Here is a 22,518-nt window from a genome sequence, read left to right on the forward strand (position 1 = left end):
GATAATTATACACCATTACTGACAAAGATCAAGCAAGATTTGGACCGTTGGGGGAAGTTACAAATATCGTTTCTAGGTAGGATAGCCACCATTAAGATGAGTATTCTCCCCAAATTAATATACTTGTTTCAAACCACACCAATTAGCATTGACAAAAAATATTTTTCGGATCTAAATATGATAGTAAGGAAATTTATTTGGGGAGGGAAAAAGCCGAGAATTGCGTTACGATCACTGCAGGAAAAAAGAAACAAAGGCGGATTTGGGCTCCCAGTTTGGGAGATATATCACAAAGCTGCCAATTTAGTATGGCTACGAGAGTGGGCCTCATTAAGAAACAAAAGAATTCTACAACTGGAAGGGCATGACTTGCTGAGAGGCTGGCATGCCTACCTCTGGGATAAAGGAAAGGGGGCAGAGATATGTTTTCACCGACACAAAATTAGAGATACATTAATGAAGACATGGAAAGAAATTAGGCATAAACATTACTTTAAAATCCCAAAATGGATCTCTACAATGGAGGCAATGATCTACCCAAACACAATAAGCAGAGAGAAAATGTTCACATATCAAGACATTCTAGATAACAGTGGCAACCTTAAATCAAATGAGATATTGAAAGAGCAAGGGATTCATATCGATTGGTGGCCCTATTTACAAATTAAATCCCGATATAGGAAAGATAAACAGGAAGAGGGAATAGAAATGGGGACAAATAGCTTTGATAAGGTATGGCTGGGCAATGAGAATAAACTATTAGCTAAATTATACTCCTACCTGCTCGAATATGACAGAGAAGGAGAAATACTTAAAGACCAAATGATCGCTTGGGGGAAAAATATCGACTCAAAGATAAACTTGGGCGATTGGGAAGAAATATGGAACAGCAATCTTAAATTGACAAGAGCAACAAGCTATAAGGAGAATCAGTACAAAATGCTGTATAGATGGCATTTAGCACCATCTAGAATTGCAAAGATTTATTCGAATGCAAGCCCCAAGTGTTGGAAATGCGGCCACTATCAAGGTACCTTCTACCACATGTGGTAGACGTGCCCGGAAGCGAGGAAATTCTGGAAAAAAATACAAAAATGGATCCAAGAAATATTAAATGAGGATATTAACTTTTTGCCTGAAATTTATCTCCTGGGAGTGCTAAAACGAACATTTGTTAAGGAAAAGAAATATCTGATTATTCATATTGTCACAGCTGCTAGACTCTCCTATGCCAGTTATTGGAAAGAGAAAAAATGTCCAACTGAGGAACAGGTAGTCAATAAAGTATTGGACTGTGCAGAAATGTGCAGATTAACGTATGTGTTAAACGGAAAGGAGGACTCAGAATTCTACGCGATTTGGGATCTGTGGTATAGGTGGTTGAAAAATAAATGCAAAAGTTAACTTCTATTAGGACAATGTTTAATTACTAATTAAATCTATATATTATTGTTGTAATCAATTTTACAAAAATTCACGTATAAATTGTATAATATTTAGATAATTGATTAGATACCATACCTGTAAATATACAATATGACTACACATTGCCGAACCGTAACATTTGAAATGTTTATTCTTTATTCAATAAAATTTCATTAAAAAAAAAAAAGATTAGGGACCACTACTTTAAAGGATCTAGATAAATTTATGACAAGAACAAAAGCAATATGAAAAAGCCCTATAAACTCATGTCTTTATTGTTATTGGTTTATTTGTTGTTTCATTTCACTTTTTATACATCTTTTCCCACTAAGATGAACCAATAATTATCTTCTAATTCTGCAATATCTGTGCCAACCACATATGGATCCATGCCTTTAATGCATCCATCCTAAAAATCCAATAAGGGTTGGGTTACAGGTGGAATATCCTTAGAAGAAAAAGACATTTTAGTGCCATGGTGCTGAAAACCTTTTTAAAGGAGAATTGATGTTTGAGTCCAAAGTTTGCGTTCTTATAGCTCTTCTCCCTTTAGAATCCTATTGGTGGCCAAATTCTAATTTCTTTATTTTTAAAAGGATATTCTTGACCTTGGCTTTGGCTGGATTTCTTTCTTTCTTTTTATTTTTTTACTGCAGTTAAATGTTAGGTGGACATTGACGGTTGCTACTTGGATACTTTCCATAAGTATGATGAGGTGTAATTTGATTGAGGCTGCTACTGAACTGCAGAAATAATTGCTGAGAGATTTCAGTGGGAATAGATTGGCAGCTTCTACAAAAATCAAGTTTGTGATGGTAGGATGTTTTCAGGCAAAATAGGAAATACTGTGAATGGTAATAGTCACTTTCTAATATATCATTAGTAATAGAATGCAATACTGCAGGCTACTTCTGCTGTCTGCCGGCTGCCTGCAATTTGACAGTTCAAATCTCACCAGGCTTAAGGTTGACTCAGCCTTCCATCCTTCTGAGGTTGGTAAAATGAGGACTCAGATTGTTGGGGGCAATATGCTGACTCTTAGAGGGGGCTGTAAAGCACTGTGAAGTGGTATATAAATCTAAATGCTATTGCTATAATCCCATGATATTGTAACCATCTTTCATTGTAGCTTTATGTAGAGAAAGGATTGTTTTAGTGGCATGTCTTAATTAAGTGTTTATTTATGTAGATATTACCGAATTAAATATATTAAAACATTTGTAGGTAGTTCTTGACTTAACAAACACAATTGGGACCAGAATTTCTGTTGTTAAACAAGGTTGTTGTTGTTGAATTGTGCTTAATTTTACAAATTATTTTGCCACAGTTGTTAAGCAAATTACTGCAGTTAAGTGAGTCGTGCAGTCATTAAGTGAATTGGGCTCTTCCCATTGACTTTGCTTATGAGAAGCTGGTTGGAAAGATTGCAAAAAGCAATTATGTGACCCTGGGATGCTGCAGCCATCATAAATATATGCCACTTGCCAAGCACCCAAATTTTGATCACCTGACTGTGGGGATGCTGCATTGGTTGTCAGTATGAGAACCAGTTGTAAGTCACCATCTAACAGTGAATGGTTGCTAAACAAGGGTTACCTGTACTTTATTGCACAAATACTTTGGTTTCCAATTTAAGTAAGTAGTTTTCTCACAACAGTATATACTACCTGGGACTATAAAAACACATAAATAAACTAAAAGTGAATATTATTATTGAAATACCTTGGTTTGTACTTTAGAGTTATGTATACAAAATTAAAAATAAGAAAATGTGTTTACTCAACAGATAAATATTTAATTTTTAGACATGCTTTTATGTTTTGCAGGCTCTGTGTGAGTGGATTTCCACGGCAAAATGAAAAATGCTGGAAGGAAGATGGCTGCAGAGTAGTATTGGATCCTGACTTCATGGTTCAGTTACTCACTGGAATCTATTACGCTGTGTATGTATCTAAATTTTGGATAAGTAACTGTTCTTTGTTTTTGAGCAAATTATTCATATTTTTTCAGGAATAAAATGTAAGATACAGTAAGTGCTTATTAAAATATTAACAGTGGACAGTGGACTTCTTTCAGGCCATTTTTCTGCTTTTCTGTTTGACAATACCGTATTTCATTGGCCTAAATACAAATGAATGTACATATATTTTGTCTGGTTTAAAAAAACAGCAGTGAATGCAAGGGAACCACCTCAGTAACCCTCTAGCAGAGTACTTAACATGTTTTTCATTTTTTTCTTTTTGATTAAAATATTTGTGCTATCTTCTGCTGTGAAAAATGTAACTTACATTTGCCATGAAGTTGAGTTTTAACTTTGGAAAGTTTCTACTTGATTATTACCAGTTGCACCTTTTCTAGATTGAGGGGTCCTACTAATGGTCATTACTGTCCTGGCCATCTCACAGTTGAACTACTGTAATGTGCTCTACATAAGGCTGCCCTTGAAGAGTATCCAGAAACTTCAGTTGGTTCAAAATGCAGTGAACACACATTATATCTCTGCTTCACAAGCTGCATTAGTTACCAGTTTATTTCCAGGTCCAATTCAAGGTGCTGATGTTGATCTTTAGAGCCTTTCACGGCATGGGTATTTGAGCCTCTCTCCAGTTTCATTTACCATCTCACCAGATCCGACAGAGAGGGCATAGTAATAGCAATAGCACTTAGATTTATATACCACTTCACAGTGCTTTACAGTCCTCTCTGAGTGGTTTTACAGACTCAGCATATTGTCCCCCAAAATCTGGGTCCTCTTTTTACTGACTTTGGAAGGATGGAAGACTGAATCAACCTTGATCTGGTGAGACTCGAACTGCCAAATTACTGGCAGTCAGCAGAATTAGCCTGCAATACTGCATTCTAACCACTGTGCCGCCATGGCATGTTATGGGCTCTGTCATCTAGGGAGCTGCATTTGGTAGGCCCTAGGAATCAGGCCTTTTTTTGTTGTGTGTCCATGTTGTGGAATCTTCTCCCCCTGAAGTGATGTTGGCCATATCATTTCTGAACTTTTGAAGGTCCCTTAAGATAAGTTATGTTTGCAGAACTGGGGACTCCAGGGGATGGGTGAACCAGTGAGATGTCTCAGTTATTATTAACATCTCTGTCTGCTATGTCAAAAATGTTAGTAATGAAATTATCCTGACTGAAATACACAAGGAAGAGGAAGCAAGAAAGAATTGTACCCATGAGTCAGCTATTTACTTAGGATCTTACAGCTAGCACTAGCAAAACCAAAACAGCAGAAAAGGGCATATTTGGAAGTTAACTGATGGGGGAAAGCTCAAGATCACAAAAATAATGCACTGTGTTATTTCCTTTGCATCCATATATAGCTACAATGGACAATGGGAACTTGGTCAGGAAGCCCTGGATGATATAATATATCGAGCTCAGCTTGAACTCTATTCTCAGCCACTGCTGGTAAGGAGATAGGCTGTAATCTGTTCATGAGTTTTAAATTGTGCATATAATTGTAATATTAATAGTTACCTTTGAATGAATTATGTAATATTCTAAAATTTTCCAAAGGAACCTTCAGCAGAATAGCTTGTGCACATTGTAACAAAATCTCGTGATAAATTGTACACTTTGATTTCATCCACTTGGCTACAATCCAGAGTTCCTCAGTCTCTTATAAAGCAAAGATTAGCAGAATATTGGTTAATAGGGGAATAATTATATTACTTGCAACCATTGTTTGACTGCTACCTGCAGTCTTATTGAACTTATTGAACTTATTGAGTGCTTATTGAAAGCACTCTTTTGTGAATCATGCAGATGTACACTTGTGGGTTGTTCATGTATACAGTAGTCCTTAATTTAATAACCATTCGTTTAGGATCGTTTGAATCAATAGCTGAAGTAAAAGTGACTTATGACCATTTTTCACACTTACAATCATTGCAGCATCCTCATGGTCACATGATCAAAATTTGAATGCTTGGCAACTGCTTCATAATTACGACCGTTGCTGTATCCCAAGGTCACGTGATCCCCTTTTGCAATCTTCTGACAAGAAAAGTCAATGGGAAAACCAATTCACTTAACAACCATATTACTAACTTAACAACTGCAGTGATTCATTTAACAACTGGGGCAAGAAAGTTTGTAAAACTGTCTCGCTTAGCAGCAGAAATTTTGGGCTGAATTGTGGTTGTAAATTGAGGATTACGTGTATGCTTGTTTATCTGCATTTTGCATATCTGTTGGGAAGACTTTTGGCATATGGCTAGATACTAACAGACTAGTAACTGTGGTACAACTTGAATTAGGCCTTTCTCTGAACTTGAACAGCATGATAATTATTTTAAGAAGGAAATCTTCCTTTTCCCCTCCAGCTTTTCTGAATGTAGGTCACTGGCCTTTTACTGGCTACATAAACAAGATGCTGAAAATAGAAAATGTCCACTTTCCTATGTCATTTGTTTTTCTTTACTGACAATCATGACCAGCAGATTGGTTTCTGCCTGTTTAAGGAGACACTGAAAGGGCTAAAGTCTTCTCCTGGCAAGCCACTTTGATCCAGTAATCATCCTCTTCATGAACCCTCAGTTTATCTTTCTCTTCTAGATTGGCGGTGGGTAGAGGAATAGATTTGTTTTGGGATTACCAAGAAGTGATCTTTGTAAGATAAAAAGCAGAGGTTAAGTTCCTGAACATACTTCATGAAAAGAAAACATAGGTGTGTGTGTACAATTTGGAAGAAAATGTGTGTGTGATTTGCCTAGATTTAATTAAATGTTAATGTTTTTTGCAAGGGAATCACCTTGTCAAATGAGATTGCATTTTTTAAATCTTCCCTTTAGATTAGGTTAAATGCTTGTTGATGAATTATTGCTGACTAGATAATAGTATCCTTCTGAAGACAACAATTTGAATTCCTTTTTTGTTAGTAAATGTTCCTTTAGTAAATAACTAAATGCCCTACTAAATCAATTTTTAATAAAAAATAAATTCTGCTGATAATAGGAGCCCTAGTACAGTGGACTAAAGCACTGTTATTAACATCTGCTGCTTGCAATTACTGCAAGTTCAAATCTCACCAGGCTCAAGGTTGACTCAGCCTTCCATCCTTTCAAAGGTAGGTGAAATGAGGACCCAGATTGTGGGGGCAATAAGCTGACTTTGTATAAATATACAAAAGTATGAAGGCTATTGCTTAATGCATTGTAAGCCGCCCTGAGTCTCCGGGGAAGGGCGGCATATAAATTAAAGCAAAAAAAGAAAAAAAGCTCTCTGTAATATATTAAAAAGCCTAAAGATAGACTGAATTCATTTGAATTCAGCTTTTGTTTTTGACTAAACTGAAAAAGCTAAGGCAAACAGTAATCTGATGGAAAGTCCTTTCTGATATGCTCATATTGTAATAATATTGTACCCTATGACTATCATTAAGTGTTGTACCCTATGATTCTTGATGAACGTATCTTTTCTTTTATGTACACTGAGAGCATATGCACCAAGACAAATTCCTTGTGTGTCCAATCACACTTGGCCAATAAAAAATTCTATTCTATTCTATTCTATTCTATTCTATTCTATTCTATTCTATTCTATTCTATTCTATTCTATTCTATTCTATTCTATTCCTATTCCTATTCCTATTCCTATTCCTATTCCTATTCTATTTAATAATTGTATTATTAATAATATTAATATTAATAATATAATAATGAATTTTTTTCTTTCCAACCTTTTAAAAAGTTTATATTTGCTGCACTTCATTCTATTTGCATTTTTACTTAAAATCTTTCCTTTTCTGTTCTCCTTTTTATTAAAAAAGAAAAGTAAGGTGCTTGCCTCTTTATAATTTAATCTGTATGCTAATCTTAGTCATAAAACAGGGTGTCTGTCAGTGATCTTCAGCCTTCTGGATTTTTTTTTTTTAGTAAAGCAAATTTTATACATTTTAAACAGCATATATGAATGAAAATAATTCTACATGGTTTATGGTTGTATACATGTTCTGGAGCTGAGAAGCTCCCACTTCCCTCATATGGTTCCCAGAAAATCAAAAGCATTTCCTTTCATTTTTAGTGAACCCTACATAGTTTATCATGATGGACAAAGGGTGGTTGGTTTGCATAGCCAGTTTCTATAAACAAGCCTTTCCCGCCGTAATGCTCCTGGAAACAGCATTGCAGCTCATATGGTAGTATTACCACCCAGCATAGCCCCAAGAAGTGATTCAGTGACACTGAAAAGAAGAAACTTTTGTGAAACTTTTGTGTCATTTGTGCTAGAACTGGTATAAAATTCTTTTTTAAGTTAGCATCTCTAGATAAAGCATAGTTAAGATTTTTCTACTCATCTGATTCGACTGATGGAAATGGGAGAGTAAAGAAAATAATATCCTGTTACGAGGTTAACAAATCATGATTGGTAGCAAGAAGGGTACATGTAAAGGAAATCTTGGGAAGTAGAAGGCCAGCTTCTCCATGTCTAATCCTTGAGTTGTGGGACACTATGATTTTCCCAAATAGTGAGAAAACTATACTATTGATTTTTGGCAGTTGTAATACAGAAAGTACAATCAAAGGAGACTTTGATAGTGGCTTTACATACATATCCTCATCTAGAGTTTTACAGTAGCAGAAGGGTTAGTTAAATATGTTATACCAAAATTAATACAGTACAATATTTGTCAACTCTATAAGTAAAATTTGACAAAAGCAACACACACCTGGCAGAAGATAGAAGGGAGTACATATCCTGACATGGAACTACAAAACTTAAAAATGCAAAGATTTATGTTAAATAACTACAAGGATTGTAGTTATTTAATATAAATCCTAAAATTTGGTTATCGCAGTTTTTTCTCTAGTCCTCCTTTAATTTCTTTTTTGATTGCCAACTTACTGTAGCAGAAGGAGTAGCAGAACCTGGGGGTGGGGTTCAAAGAGGGTTCAGCCTAGAATCTCTACGTAGCCACAAGTGAGCTAAGTCCAATTCCCTTTAAATTCTGTTGACCTTATCTAAGTTCTAGCAGGTGCTAACCCTTAGCTGAAAATATTCCTGTGCATAGGCAGGAGCAGCAATAAATCAGTTTCATTGGACCTTCATGTGTGGACCTGATCTTTTGTCCCCGACACTTACACAGCATTTTACTGTTGTAATAGGTTGCAAATGCAATGAAGAATTCATTACCTTTTGATGCTCCTGATACATCACAAGGAGGACAGAAGGTTTTGAAAGTAGAGGTTACTCCAACAGTGCCAAGAATTTCTCGGACAGCTATTACAACAGCTTCAATCCGCCGACATCGCTGGAGAAGAGAAGGTAAGTCTTTATAATGCAAAGTGAAAATTGTAATATGGTATCATTCCCCTCCACTGGCAAATGCTAGTTTCTAAGCCTGAGTTTGAGCATTCATTTCAGGTATACAGACATACAGAAAATAATTATCTATGTATATGTACAAATGTGTAATCATGACTGCATACTATAATGAAATAAGAATTCTTCCTATTTTATATTTTGGGAAATCCAGAAAAACTTAAATGATTTAAGTGGTATATCATGGTATGGAAATTGAATGGCACTTTAAAAATTTTGTAATTACTTTCTACTTTCAGTGGATTGGATCTTTCTGCTTTTTAAAAAATTGTTGGAAGGTAATTACTTTGATGGCATTTTGAGGGGAAATCCAGCTACATAGTATCTCAAAAAAATTAGACTTTTTTTTTCTTTTTCAAACTATTTCATAATTTATAATCTATATCTGACTTTTGGGGATGTGTGTTGCTCTTTTTTAAAAAAAAAATGGAATAGAGGGGGGTGTGTATGTATAAAATTCCAAAATACCAACAAAAGGCTAGACAATATTGAAAATGTTCACTTTGTCTTTTCATTGATAAAATGGTAACTAGTACTTTAATATTAATTCAAACTAATATTTTCAGGACCTGTGCTCTGCAAACCTAACGATAAATCTCAAGTATTTTGTGTGGGGATAATTTAAGAATCTTTTAGTTTTCATAAGGAGCAACTTCAAATCTTTTAAATTCACCCCTGCCAGCAAAAAAAAAAAAAAAAAAAGAGCAAATGTTAAATTGGAAATATACCAATTTCTGTTATGGGTGGGTATGGTTTGATTATTTTTTTTACCAATTATATTGGTAAATATATAGTAGACTGCAAAAACATAAAATTTGAACTTTTATTAAACTTTAAATTCCTTGTTAAATATTTATGTACAATACTTGTTGATTCTCTGTTTTTTGTTTTCATTCTGAATTCTTCATAATAAAAACAGTTAATCCTATTTTTACAAATCCATCATCATGTACAGCCTCACTGCAGAAGTGTTGCATTTATGTCTTCTTGCACACGGCACATCATATCCACTTATTTTTATGATGCTGTTCAACTTCTTTGAAAAAAATGCAGGTTTTCTGTTTTCTGTTTTTTCTGGTTTTCTGTATTCCGTGTACACCTTCATTTCCCTGCCTGGGTTGTAATGATTAGGGAAAGAGTAGAAAGACACTAAAATATTATATGTTGAATCCCAGATGGCTTTGACTTCTCAAATGATGCTGACATGAGCATTCCCGGATCTCCGATCCTGCACGGCTCCACAGACCTAGGGATCAAACGCAAGCAAGAGGGGGACGTACTGATGCTCAGGATCCCTGAGCATGGCTCACCGGAGCCCAACTTGACACCAGCCACAAAAGAGGGTAGGACAGAGATAAGGTGGCATAAGTCAGTAAAGCCATTGCTTGGGGAGGATCCTGGCTCTTTCTTCCCGAGCAGAATTCCCTTTTGCTTTAGAGTATGTTCCATTGACCACAGGTATACTTTCTTCTCTTTCCTTCTTTCTGCACATATCCCTTTAGGCCTAGCTTTAGGCCTGGAGCTGTTTATTCTAACAGTTTGGACTTTGACTATCTGTATAATATCTAGCTTAGCATGGTTAAAATAACCTGATAATTTTGATCACTTTGTAATGTAATGTGTTGATGATCTTGGGTGATCAGGGAAAGATTCTGCTTAGAGAACGATCAGACAAGAGAGAGAGGAGACCGCAGTCGCTTAATGGTCAGAGAAAAAAACTTAGGAGAGGCAGGAATTTTGTACCTTCAGATTTGCAAGATTGATGTCAGCCCTTCTGGGTAAACCAAACAGGAAACCTGAGTAGATGAGCAAAATCTACTTTATTTTAAGACTAATTTAATATTTATTTATTTGTTCAACTTGTATGCCGCCTTTTTCTGAAGACTAAAGGCGGCTTACAATGCATTTAAAAACCATATATAAAAACATTAAACATTAAAACATTAAAAACAATTAAAACCTATTCACACCATTCATGGCCAGATCTCGCCAGATCGCAACAGAGAGATCAACGGTCCCAGGCCTGCCGGAAAATCCAGGTCTTCACTGCTTTTTGGAAGGCCAATAGGGTGGGGATGGTCCGGATCTCAGGAGGTAACTGGTTCCAGAGAGCTGGGGCAGCCACAGAGAAGGCCCTCCCCAGTGGGCCCGCCAGCCGGTACTGTTTAGCTGACGGGACCCAGAGGAGACCAACTCTGTGGGATCTTACCGGTCGCTGGGAGCTATGTGGTAGAAGGCGGTCTCGAAGATAACCTGGCCCTGAGCCATGTAGGGCTTTAAAGGTAATAACCAACACCTTGAATTGTGACCGGAGACCAATAGGGAGCCAGTGCAGCTCGCGGAGAATTGGTGTAATGTGGGTGTACCTAGTGCACCCATGACAGCTCGCGCGACTGCGTTCTGGACCATCTGAAGTCTCCAAACACTTTTCAAGGGTAGCCCCATGTAGAGCGTGTTGCAATAATCTAACCGTGAGGTGACAAGGGCATGAGTGACTGTGAGGAGAGCCTCCTGATCCAAGTAGGGTCGCAATTGGTGCACCAGGCGAACCTGTGCAAAGATCCCTGTAGCCACAGCTGACAGATGTTGCTCTAATCTTAGCTGTGAGTCTAGAAGGACACTTTTAACCCTCTGATCAATTAGGGCAGGTCTTCCTAAGTGTCTTCCTCTTAAATTAAGTTAAATTAAGCGCTTCTTGTTTGATAGTTTCATCGGCAATCTCTTTCTCACATCCTCCAAGATCATCCATTCATTCTATTGCATCCTGGAACACCCTGCTAGTGAGCATGTTAAGTCTGCTAAATGTATACATATATACATTTGTAGATATATAAATGTATATATACAATAAATAAATATATTTGTATATATACAAATGGATATATATATAATAAAAATGTGTCAAGTAAAAATATTGATGCTGTTTTCACCACCTGGAATGCTTTACAGGATATAAAATAATACTTTAATTGTAATTTAATATTAGAAGGGGAGGGGAAACCATTTCTCTTACCATTTTATATACCAAACTTCCGGTTCAGTGAATGGTTTAATCACCTGTTCAGTGGATTGAAGTGGAATTAAATTGCCATTGTGCTATTTATAGGATTGTGTCTCGAAGTAGGTAATATAAACTTGAAGAGAGAAAAAATCTTATAGCCCTGTATAGTGGTATTCTTCATGTTAACTCTTTACTCTTTACTAAGAGATTCTCATTTTACTCTCTGCACGTCCTTAACCTACTGTCCTCTTGATGATGGTGCAGAAGTATTCAGATAGCAATGCATTCTAAGTTATAGTTATAAATTTATACTTTGCTAATCTGCATATTCCCCTAATTTATTTCTATAGTGCTTCTTTTCTGTCTTTAGTGTAGTCTTTTTGGCATTGCTGATATTTTAAGACTTTAATAACATTTGCAAATTATGTGCTGTACATGCTTCACAGTTGCTCCAAGGAAAGCTATGTAGGAGATGACCAAGCTGAGCCCGAGGGAGGGGTCAAGCACGTCATCATCAATCTCGAGTCCCTTCGCGCCCACAAGAGATCTAAGTCCAGCCCACCTTGAATTCCAATGACTCTTATCTACTGCCAATTTTCCTTTGACTGTTAGTAGTTCAGAGTCTTGTAGAAAGCATGTATTAAACCTGTATTCATTTGAACTGTCTTGGCTCCTGATTTCTTGCGCCTGACAAACTAAACAACAAAGCAAACAAACCTTTTAGAGTTAGCATTAGAATTAGGATTCCTTATTTATTGCATCTGAATCCATCGTGCAATCAGAGTTCACGATGTCTGAAGAGGAGAGGCATTATTGGAAAACTATGGAAGCATGAAATTCAGAATTTACTCCTAGAACTGAGTGAATCTGAGCATGGCCAGTAAATGAGCCCTAACCACAACTTTTCTCCCACTGGTTTTATTTTGTTGTACTAACTACATGTTGCATGTGCATGACCAGAAGAAGGTACAGAAATTCTCGCACAAATTCTCAAATCTTCTTTTCAAAAAGAGTTGCTTTGATGCCACAGTACTTCTTTCTTTAATATGTTAGATATATTTAGATTAGGTGTTGTTGCCTAAATTTTTTCTAGATAAATAAAGTGAGCATAACTTACACAAAAAAGTATTTTAAAAATCATATTTTTTGTGAACGAATCTTTTTTGGGGGGGTCTGGGATAGGAAAAGATTGGTCTTCTCTTAATCATAAAAGGAAATCACATTGTTAAATTACTCTCTTTTGGTGATCTTGCTGATTTTGCATTAAATTGATAAATATTGCTTCTTTTCAAAACTCTGTAAATAAAATGACACAATCTTATCTTTCTTATACTGGTCTATGATCATAATAAAATTGTTTTCATTTGAACTTCCTTATTTATCCTTGATTTTAAATATTCCAAGTATATAATAAATAATCAGTCTTTTTTACAACATGCTTGGGTCACTTTATGTAAATATTTTCTGTAAGTTAATAAAAAGTAGAATCATAATACTGAGAGGATTAATGTGCATGTACTCCTCTTACATTGATTATGTAAGAGCAGCTTTGAATATGAATAATAATGTTGGGAGCATTGATGAACCATGTACCTGTTGAGGGCAGAGCTAGCATTGATTTAAATTTTTTTTTTCCAAAAAATGGTTGAAATATCCTTTTGAGTTTATATTTTGGTTCTTTCTCTGACAAGCTTTATTACCTACAAGAACTTTGGTTCAGAATATACTTGAACTTTTTGTGAGAAAAATAAACTTTTTCCCAAATGACTATGTTCCCATTGAAGTCAAAAGAATATATTTATAGTCATTAGTAAATCTGTATATTGCTCAAATTGAACTTCTGAATACTTGATGGCTTGAGAGGACCTACCTTGCATGTTGTTTTCCTCCTTTTTCACTTTCAAGCACTGTTAAGTTGCCTTGGCCTCTGCATGGTGGTGGCATTCGGAAAATTTACACCGAGCCTCTCTGACTCTTTTCTCCGAACGGAAGGGATAATTTTATTAATTATACTAAATAGTAATGTTGCAAACATCATTGACAAACAACAATATTTCTTACACTTTATGTCATTTTATCCTTGCAAACTGATTGTAAGGCTTGAGATGTATCCATGGAAATTGACTCAGAAACACCTCTGGATATTGTGTTCCCTCCATTAAAGTAAGGAGGGGTTAAGAGAGGTGGTGGTAGGAAGGCAGTAGCTACTGCTGTTCAATCAAAAGCACTTTCACTTAGCTTTGCATGGTCTAAAAGGCAGATTTGCTTTCAGGACATTCTTTTATTTCAAATGGCTTTTTAACTTTTTGTGTGAAGAATACCATTTGCAAAGTGGCTTGTTTTTTAAACATAATATTGTACAAGGCTCAAGGTTTGTTTGTTTTTTAATCTAAGGAGCCTTCTTATTTTACAGGACACGGTTGTGTTAATGTTTGAAATGTTAAAATGATGAAGTAAAAGAATCAACATTGCTGAGGAAATAGAAAAAAATCCTTTCAGCCTGTAAAATGGGCATTCTCTCAGCTGTCAGATTTAATTCTACATATTTACATTTATCAATATGATTACTTCGCAGAGGAGATTTTTGAAATGGGGGAGAAATGATGTATGTCAGAATAATTATAAACTGAGTTTTACTGTACAAAACAGAACAGTATTAAGTTAAAATAATGGTGTCCAAATAGTTGATTGGAAGAGAGAATGATCTGAGAGGCTGGTTAAGCACTTGGTTAGCTAAAAATAAATAATATTTTACAGACACAGCATCAGCTATGGAGACTTGCTTCTGCTTTGTAAATAATCTATTCTCTTGTTTATAATACTTCCACATTGTGCTAATTCCATGATAATGGGTCAGTATTTGAAACTGTCCAGAAATTTTAAAAAAATGTATATTTATTAAATTTATATGCCACCCATCTTGTACCCAGTGCTACTCTGATACGCAAAAACATTCTTACAAAACCTCACAACAACACATGTACCACTGTTAAATACACACATTAATAAAATAGTACTCAGATGCTGACATTCAGGAATACTTGCATGCATCAAAATCTCCATTACACAGAACCCCTACAAATACTGAAATAGAACTGCCCCTTTGGCATTTAGAATAGGCAGAGGTACAAAAATGAAATCAAACAAACTAAAAGTAGCCAAACAACCCACTATTTTCTATTTAAATGAATTCTGACCTAATTTTATGTACCAGCACATCCATTCTAGGTTGATCTTTAGCACTGGGAATGGCAGGAAGATTTCCATATGAATTTACTCCTGGAAGAATGTGTTTTTGGTTACATTCATTAAAAACAATCATAAACATTCCTCAGAAGTAAAAGTTCTCTATACAGTATTTAATATGCTTATTAATAAGTACAGCTAGGATTATAGCCATATACACATTTTTATAATTTACATATTAGTAGATATGTAATAAAACATGAATGGTTTATGACTTTTTGAGAAAGGTTATTATGGACACAGTCCTAGGCATACCTTTTAGAAACTTAATCCATTTAAGCATTGTGTAATAAATTCATTCTGTTCCAGACTGCAGTATAAAAACAATTACAATAAAAACACTGTAACCTGAAGTTTTTAAGTTTCTCCAAAATGTTTTCAACATAATTTTGCTTTAAAAAACCTGAGTGGAATCCTATCCACTTTTAAAATTGAATCACAGTATTGTAATTTCTTATTCTGGGGTCTTTGGTATTTTCAGATGCTGAAGGAGTCAGTGGAAGAGAAGAGTCTGTGAACTTCAATGACGCTGATGAAGGGTTTTCCTCTGGGGCATCACTTAGCAGCCAGCCACCTGGGACCAAACCTTCATCCACATCTCAGAGGGGCAGCTTAAGGAAAGGAGTTGCTGGGCTTTTGGCCAAGGATAAGGAGATCATCTTGGCTACCAAATCCACAGACAGCCCTCGAGAATCTGCCCGTAAGCAGTACCTGCACCAATCAATTGACCTCAGTACAGATGCAATTGAAATTACTCCCACAAAGAAACATTTGAGTTTGCCTGCTGGGCAGGTGGTACCAAAAGCCAGCAGTGTAAGCCTGATCCGAACTGCAAGTGCTTCTTCCAGTAAATCATTTGACTATGTGAATGGTAGTCAGACGGGTTCCAATGTTGGCATTGGCAGTGATGGTGTTACTAACTTAGTAGCTGGCAACTCCAATCGTTTTTCAACCATTAGTCTACAAGAGGACCGGTTAAGTCAAGGTGGAAATGGTAAAGATGTCCACTCACCAGGAGCTCCTCTGACTAAGCAGTCCCGATCCCCAAGTTTCAATATGCAACTAATATCCCAAGTTTAACTTTTTTTTTTTACCTTCCTATATTTTTTCCATTTGTCCAATTCTTTTTTGAGCAACATCTACAATCTTCATCTTATCGTTTGAAAATCCTGGCTTTGGTGATCTTCGATTCATTTAGATACTATACTATATTTTGTACTGAAACAGCAATAAAACCTCATGTTTTTGCCCCCTCTCCCATAAATGTCATTGTGAAACAGTATAAAATATACTTTATGCCTTTTCCAAGCCTTTGATTCTCCTTGGGTGATGTGCAATCCATTATAGGCAGATCAGTTCCCATTTCAACACTGTGAGTCTTGAGAAGATTGGAGGAAATGGAGAATATGATCCCTATCAAAATGAAGCTTCGGCTTTCCTGAGAAATAATAAACGGGTTAGTTTTCTCAGTCTAAAGTTCTGCAAAGACTAATGAATTGTGATTTTTTTTTTTTTTTTGTCTCTTGGAACCAAGAGTGCCTCAGAGATTCTAGTAGGACTTTGGACCTCTGAGTTAGTGCAATCAATTCTGTGGGAGAGGAATATTGTCATTGCTTCTGATGGCAGTTGAAATGCACTTTGTCATGAACATTAGGGTAGTCTTCCTCTACCATCCATCCACTCTTGCCCTCCCAAGCTTAATGTTCAGCTACCGAGACATGTATATGTGACCAAGAAATTGCTCCTTCAGAATGAATTGGGCTGTAAGTAGACAGCATAGGTTGCAATGCAGTTTTAAGGCCTATGGAGTGATGTTTACATGTCTTCCCCACCCAGGAAACAGGGTTGTTTCTCTACGTGGTAGAAATTTGAAAGATGAAATATATTTAAAACAAGATTGAGAAAATGGGGCATGGGCTTTCCCAAGTATGACTACTCATCAATGCTCCTTTAAAAGTTACTTTTGTAAGTTGATAATCTTTGGAACATACAAGAACAATTGAAGTTTAGGCCAGGGAGTTTTTCAGGGTGCTTGTGGTGGAATGACTAAATTTTGTCACTGAACAGACTCAGAAGCTTCAAAAAGGACAAGTGTTCTCCAGCGGGAAATGCCAGGAACAGAGGCAATGGCTGCTGGAAATACTGAGGCATCAGTTTTCCTTAAAATCATTTCTCAAGCAGTGGGGTTTTTTGGCAGCTTTCTCTTTCCAAAGGAAACAATTCACTGCCTATATTTTGATCAATCCATTGCAGTCATATTTCAAATAGTTAATGTAATGCGGGTGTGTGTGGGGGAGCTAAAGATATCTCCCCCACTTTAATCTGGGAATGCATACTGTTGAATTTAATCTTGAATGCATGTGGTGTGTCAGCAATACGTGATATCTGTGCTGTAGATCACTGCTTTAAATTGCATTTCTTATTCTAAAGAAAGTGTTCATCATGTTTTGAAGAGTAATGTATACATGAAAAGCAAAAGGGGGCTGTTTTGCCTTCTTATATTTTTGCTGTACTTTGACCTGGAATTCTGTTGACAGTTAATGAAAGGAACAGATATAAGTTATATTCCTCCCTCCCCGAAGTAACCTTTTGAATTAATTATAGGTTGAGGAGATTCAAACATAATACATTATTTTCAGAAGGGTCAAAGGTTAAAATGTTTAGATTATCAAGTGCCATTATTCTGCTAAAGAAAAATTAAGTTTAGTTGATAGTTTCCAGTTCTTCTACTCTCTTTTGTCTTTCTTCCCTGACTTTTGATTTGAATCTGGAGTTTGTCAGAAGAATTGTAGCTAAAGTAATCCTCATTTTAAATTTTAAATTATTACTATTACACTAAGTAGTAGTTACTTTGTATAGGCACTCCTCATTAAAGCTAATGTCAAATTTAATTCCAATATTACTGAAACTCAGGAATGTTTCCCAGTGATTCACTGTAATTATTGAATATTCAGAATAATTTTGAATAATATGTATAATGTAGGTTAGACTTCTTGAGCTCTAAAGCCATCCATTACAGACAACTTCAAAAAGTTACTTTGTTCTGTAGAAAAAGTGAGAAGGGACCTAGCTGTATGTCTTTATTTTTCTAGAGAACTAATATGATTCCCATATAATTCAGCAGTCTTTTTTAATAATAGAAACTATGACCATTATACAGAAAACTGCATGAATAGTTTTATAACTAGGGACTTTGGGCTTTTAAGTGTTAAGTAGTAGTTCATTGTGCAACATATTAAACTATGTTTGCATCCTTCTGATTTAATGGTGTGAAGATCACAGAAATGATTATGACCAAGGTGACAGGATTTTTAAAAAAACTATTGGGATGACCAAGCCTGTGGTTATACCTAGAGTAGCTTTTTAAGATCCAGATCCATGTATTCTACGTAGCAAAAATCAAGTCTGAGTTAAAAAGAAATATTGCTGTAATTCAGTTAATTTATTTGTTGTTGTTTTTTAAAAGTCACAGGTTAAGCTTGTTTTTTTTAAAAAAAAAAATCTGTATGTAGTTGTATGCACATAATATGCCGAAAGTCTAATTTACATACTGATGATTGGTAGCTTGCTATCAAACTGGAATGTGTTTAACTGTGCAAATCTTCATCTTAAAGAGGTTATAGTTTATTTTTTTAAATATTGAATAAAATATATATTATATCTTCTCAACATATAAAAATTACAATGTGTACATATGTTGGGGTGATGACATAGAATTAGTAAAGTGATTATTTTCTTCTGTGCAGTACAATTTTCTGTATTTAGTTCTTTTGCTTTTAGTATCATTTGACACATTATAACATCATGTATGTGTTTTCAATTTTGGTTTATGTTTCTTCTCTTATTTTTCTTCTAAAGCGTCGGCACATTGTTCAGATTCTATTCCTATTTTAATATGCAACTTTCCCATACTGTGGACTCAAGTACGAAGCTTACCTTGTTTCTGTGTCTTTATGATGGAGGAAACACTGCTGGATATCTTTTCTTAAATGTCTGTGTCTTACTTGAGAATATTAATTATTTCTCTTAATAGGTCATGCTAGTACTGCTTCAACATTTGTTGATGTATCTGCTGCTAAGCTGTCCCAAAGTTTTTGCTAAAAGCACTGTATTGATGTTTTATATTTGAAGGTTCAGACTCAGTGGGGATGTAATATTTCTGTTTCTTATTCATGGTTGAGATTGTTCCTTTTCTCTTAGCACCTTGGGTTTGCCTACTCTAGCCCCCTGCCCCCCACTTTAGTTATATCTGGATTGAATTGCACAGTAGCTTTTATAATGTTGACCATGAACTATCCAAAAGTGTGTAAACTTACCATGTATGCTTACCAAATATATAGAGAGAGACTCAGTCACTACCTTTCATGTGTTACTCAGAAAGTACACTGTGGTTCACAAGCTCATTGTAATCTAGAAAGAGAGAGTTACAATACTCAATTTTGAAAAGGAAGAATGGAAAGCTAATTCCACTAAAAATGGTGACGCCTGACTGAAGATGCAACTGATCAATGCTCGGTGTAACTTGTAAAATTCATTGACATGGGAATGAAATAGAATTAGATTGGCACAGAAGTCAGAACTTTGCATTGAACCTTGTAATTTGCCATTACAAACTTTTTATTGGATTATAGGCAACAGTAATACTCCGAAGGATATGACAGATATTTGTATTTAAATATTGTTATACGTATCCTGTTATATAATACTTCTGTTAAGTAGAAATGGCAGTTCTTACAATATTTTGTTCCAGTTGCACAGTAGAAAAGAACAAAGCATCTTCATATCTTATACGTGTGTTGACCAAAATGCCTGTATAAAAAACAAATCTGAAAATATGATTACAAGAAAGATCTATGAACAAAACTGGGTAGGACAATAGTCTGAAAAAATATTTTTACTTGCCTTCCTCTCTGGAGGAATATGTAATAATTACCATGTTGTAAAGACTATTCTGCCATTACTTTTGCTCTAGTTTTACATGTAAGAAAAGGAAAGGTAAGCATATAATTATGTGGTTATTACCAAATGTTTGATTATTTTAGTTACACCATTTGACCTGGCTTGCGGTTTCTTCATAATACAGACAATAATATGAGAAAAAGATTAATCATCTCATTGATTACAAAACTATTTCAAACATTGCTAATGTGCAATTTATGGGCAGCTCTTTCAATTATTTCTTAATAGATTTTTCATGTAAAACTATGCATCATTCTATGCCAGAATGATGAATTTGTATCATAGTGAGATATTGTTAAAAATATAGTGTTTTTCAGACATATACAGTAATAGTATCTGATTCATAATCTGGGTGTCTTGTGTCTTGATGCTCTTTGTAGATTTAAAGTAGGCAAGTTCATATATTTTATAACTGAAATAAGGAAATCATAATAATTTCAGACTTTTGATTTGCACTATTTTGTGGGAAGTAGTTTTTTTTCTGCTGGGGAATGGATTTGTGCATGTATATATGTGTGTGTATGTGTGTGTGTGTATACCCACATACACACACACAAATATATATATATATATATAAAATACATATACATATATACATACACAGATGTGTACTATTTGTCAGTTGTTGACAATCAATTGCTCTGTTATTTGCAAGATGTATGTAATTATAATCATAATGTAATATTCTGAAATATATATGTATATGTGTATATTTCCAAATGTTTGTTTAATATTTTTTCATTAGTATCAGTATTTATCTTCAGGGAATAGATTTTCATTTTCTTGTTACAAATACATTTTGAAGGAGTAATTTGAGTGCCGGTAGTACCATCCAAATACCATAGATTATTTTTTAAATTAGTACAAAAATTGCAACTTTTAACAAATAATTAAGGAGATGAAATTGACAATTTTATTTTAGAACATAAAATTTAAAGAACATATGAGGGGGAAAAGACAATCTAAATACTATTTGCATAAATTATTTTTTAAAAAATTGTTTTATAAATTATTTCTGGATAATCACATATCATGCAGTATAATTTTACTGCTTAAAATTAAACAAAATGTCATTTTCAAGCAATTAAAATTAATAACTGCCAAAGACTAGTAATTTGATTTATTGCTTAATACTAAATGCAATGCATAAATTCAATATTGGGACATTAGTAGGATAAAGTATACATGCAAAATCACTCAGATGAATTCAAAGTTGGTTCATTCCAACTGTTGAACAACTAATTTGTTTAACACAACAAAGAAAAATGTCAGTGAGAAAGAAGTACTTGACAAAAGTTTTTACTCATGGTTTACTCATGGTTCATTAGGAATTAAACTCATTTCCTGTTATTAGTGCTTCTGCATTATATCCCATTATAATAATTCACATTCATTTGTACTGTTAAATCTTTTTAATATTGCACTTGTTGGTTATGATCCAAAGATTCACCAAATCATTTGAATAAAAACCTTTAATTTTTCTTTATAATTAAAGGTTTGATTCTCTTTCATTTAATTCTCTTTAAATAAATTCTCTTTAAATAAAAATACATGATACCACTATTAGCCTGAATATCCATCTAACTTAGTTTTCTGCTGATTAATACATCAAATAATATTTTGAATAAAAAATTAATTCTCCCTTTTGATTTCCCACAAATATTTTTGTATTGTGCTTTTGTAAAGAACCCTCACTTTAGGTGCAATAAGATTTTCAAAATAGTTTGCACTTAAAACATATAAGTAAAATTTTGTGGACAATAATACATTCAAACTCAAATCCCTTCAAAAAACAAGTAGGATTTTAAAAATTGGTTATTTGTATGTTTTCATATACCTATTTCCACCATATGTAAAAGTTAAATACAATGAAATATACAAGAGGTACAAGTTACAATATCCCTTCTTAAATTTCTATCAGAATTGTCAAGGATGCAGTATGAAATTGCATAAACTACTATATATGATTAGAGCATATCTTTTTTTTAAAGCCCTTAAATTGTTTTTAAATATATTCAAGCCTACAGTAAGTATTGTAAACTTGAAAATATATATTCAAAATTGGTTTACTGTTCTTCCCAGAAATACAATTTCAAATGTATAGTCATTCCATGATTTGTAATAAGGAGCATCCGTTTTATGTTGAGACCTTTAATTTGCAAAGTAGATAAATATTAGTGAGTACAAAAGCATTTCTGTATAATTTTGAATTCTACTCATAATTTTAAAAGCTGATTACATTAAATATTAATTAAAATTGCAGCATCTATTGGTACTAGAAAACAGAAACAGAATATTTTTGGTGCTTCAAATGGGACCAAGATTACTCCTGGCATTAACAATATAATATCAATTCATGCAGTTTAATAGTTTATCATGTGTAACCCAATCCAGTGTCTTTATTCTACATATAAAATACTTGAAATTAGTAGATAGTGGGAAAAAATCCTATTTAATTTACACTGGCTTATCAATTTTGATTTTGTTTTCACTTGAATTTTTACTTACGATCAACATATCGTTATTAATTTGTAATGTTTCTGTTTAAA

The 22,518-nt window shown here is 34.5% G+C and overlaps 1 protein-coding gene across 2 annotated transcripts in view; it reads left to right on the forward strand.

Annotated features, from left to right (window-relative positions):
* The window catches only part of HYCC2 (hyccin PI4KA lipid kinase complex subunit 2), an 80,083-nt gene extending 63,826 nt beyond the window's left edge, over positions 1-16,257 (forward strand). The window contains exons 9-13 of one of the 2 annotated variants that reach the window (XM_070933257.1): positions 3,252-3,368; positions 4,761-4,848; positions 8,547-8,706; positions 9,939-10,106; positions 15,492-16,257. In XM_070933257.1, coding sequence (XP_070789358.1) covers positions 3,252-3,368; positions 4,761-4,848; positions 8,547-8,706; positions 9,939-10,106; positions 15,492-16,090 — 1,132 coding nt within the window. In that variant the 3' untranslated portion in view covers positions 16,091-16,257. The remainder of the gene's footprint in view (positions 1-3,251; positions 3,369-4,760; positions 4,849-8,546; positions 8,707-9,938; positions 10,107-15,491) is intronic. The other variant, XM_070933256.1, reaches the window with a different exon arrangement.
* The last annotated feature ends 6,261 nt before the right edge of the window (positions 16,258-22,518 follow it).

This window comes from Pituophis catenifer, unplaced genomic scaffold (assembly GCF_029215685.1).
Source record: "Pituophis catenifer annectens isolate HBS135680 unplaced genomic scaffold, rPitCat1.0.hap2 SCAF_1, whole genome shotgun sequence".
Classification (NCBI taxonomy): Eukaryota; Metazoa; Chordata; class Lepidosauria; order Squamata; family Colubridae; genus Pituophis; species Pituophis catenifer.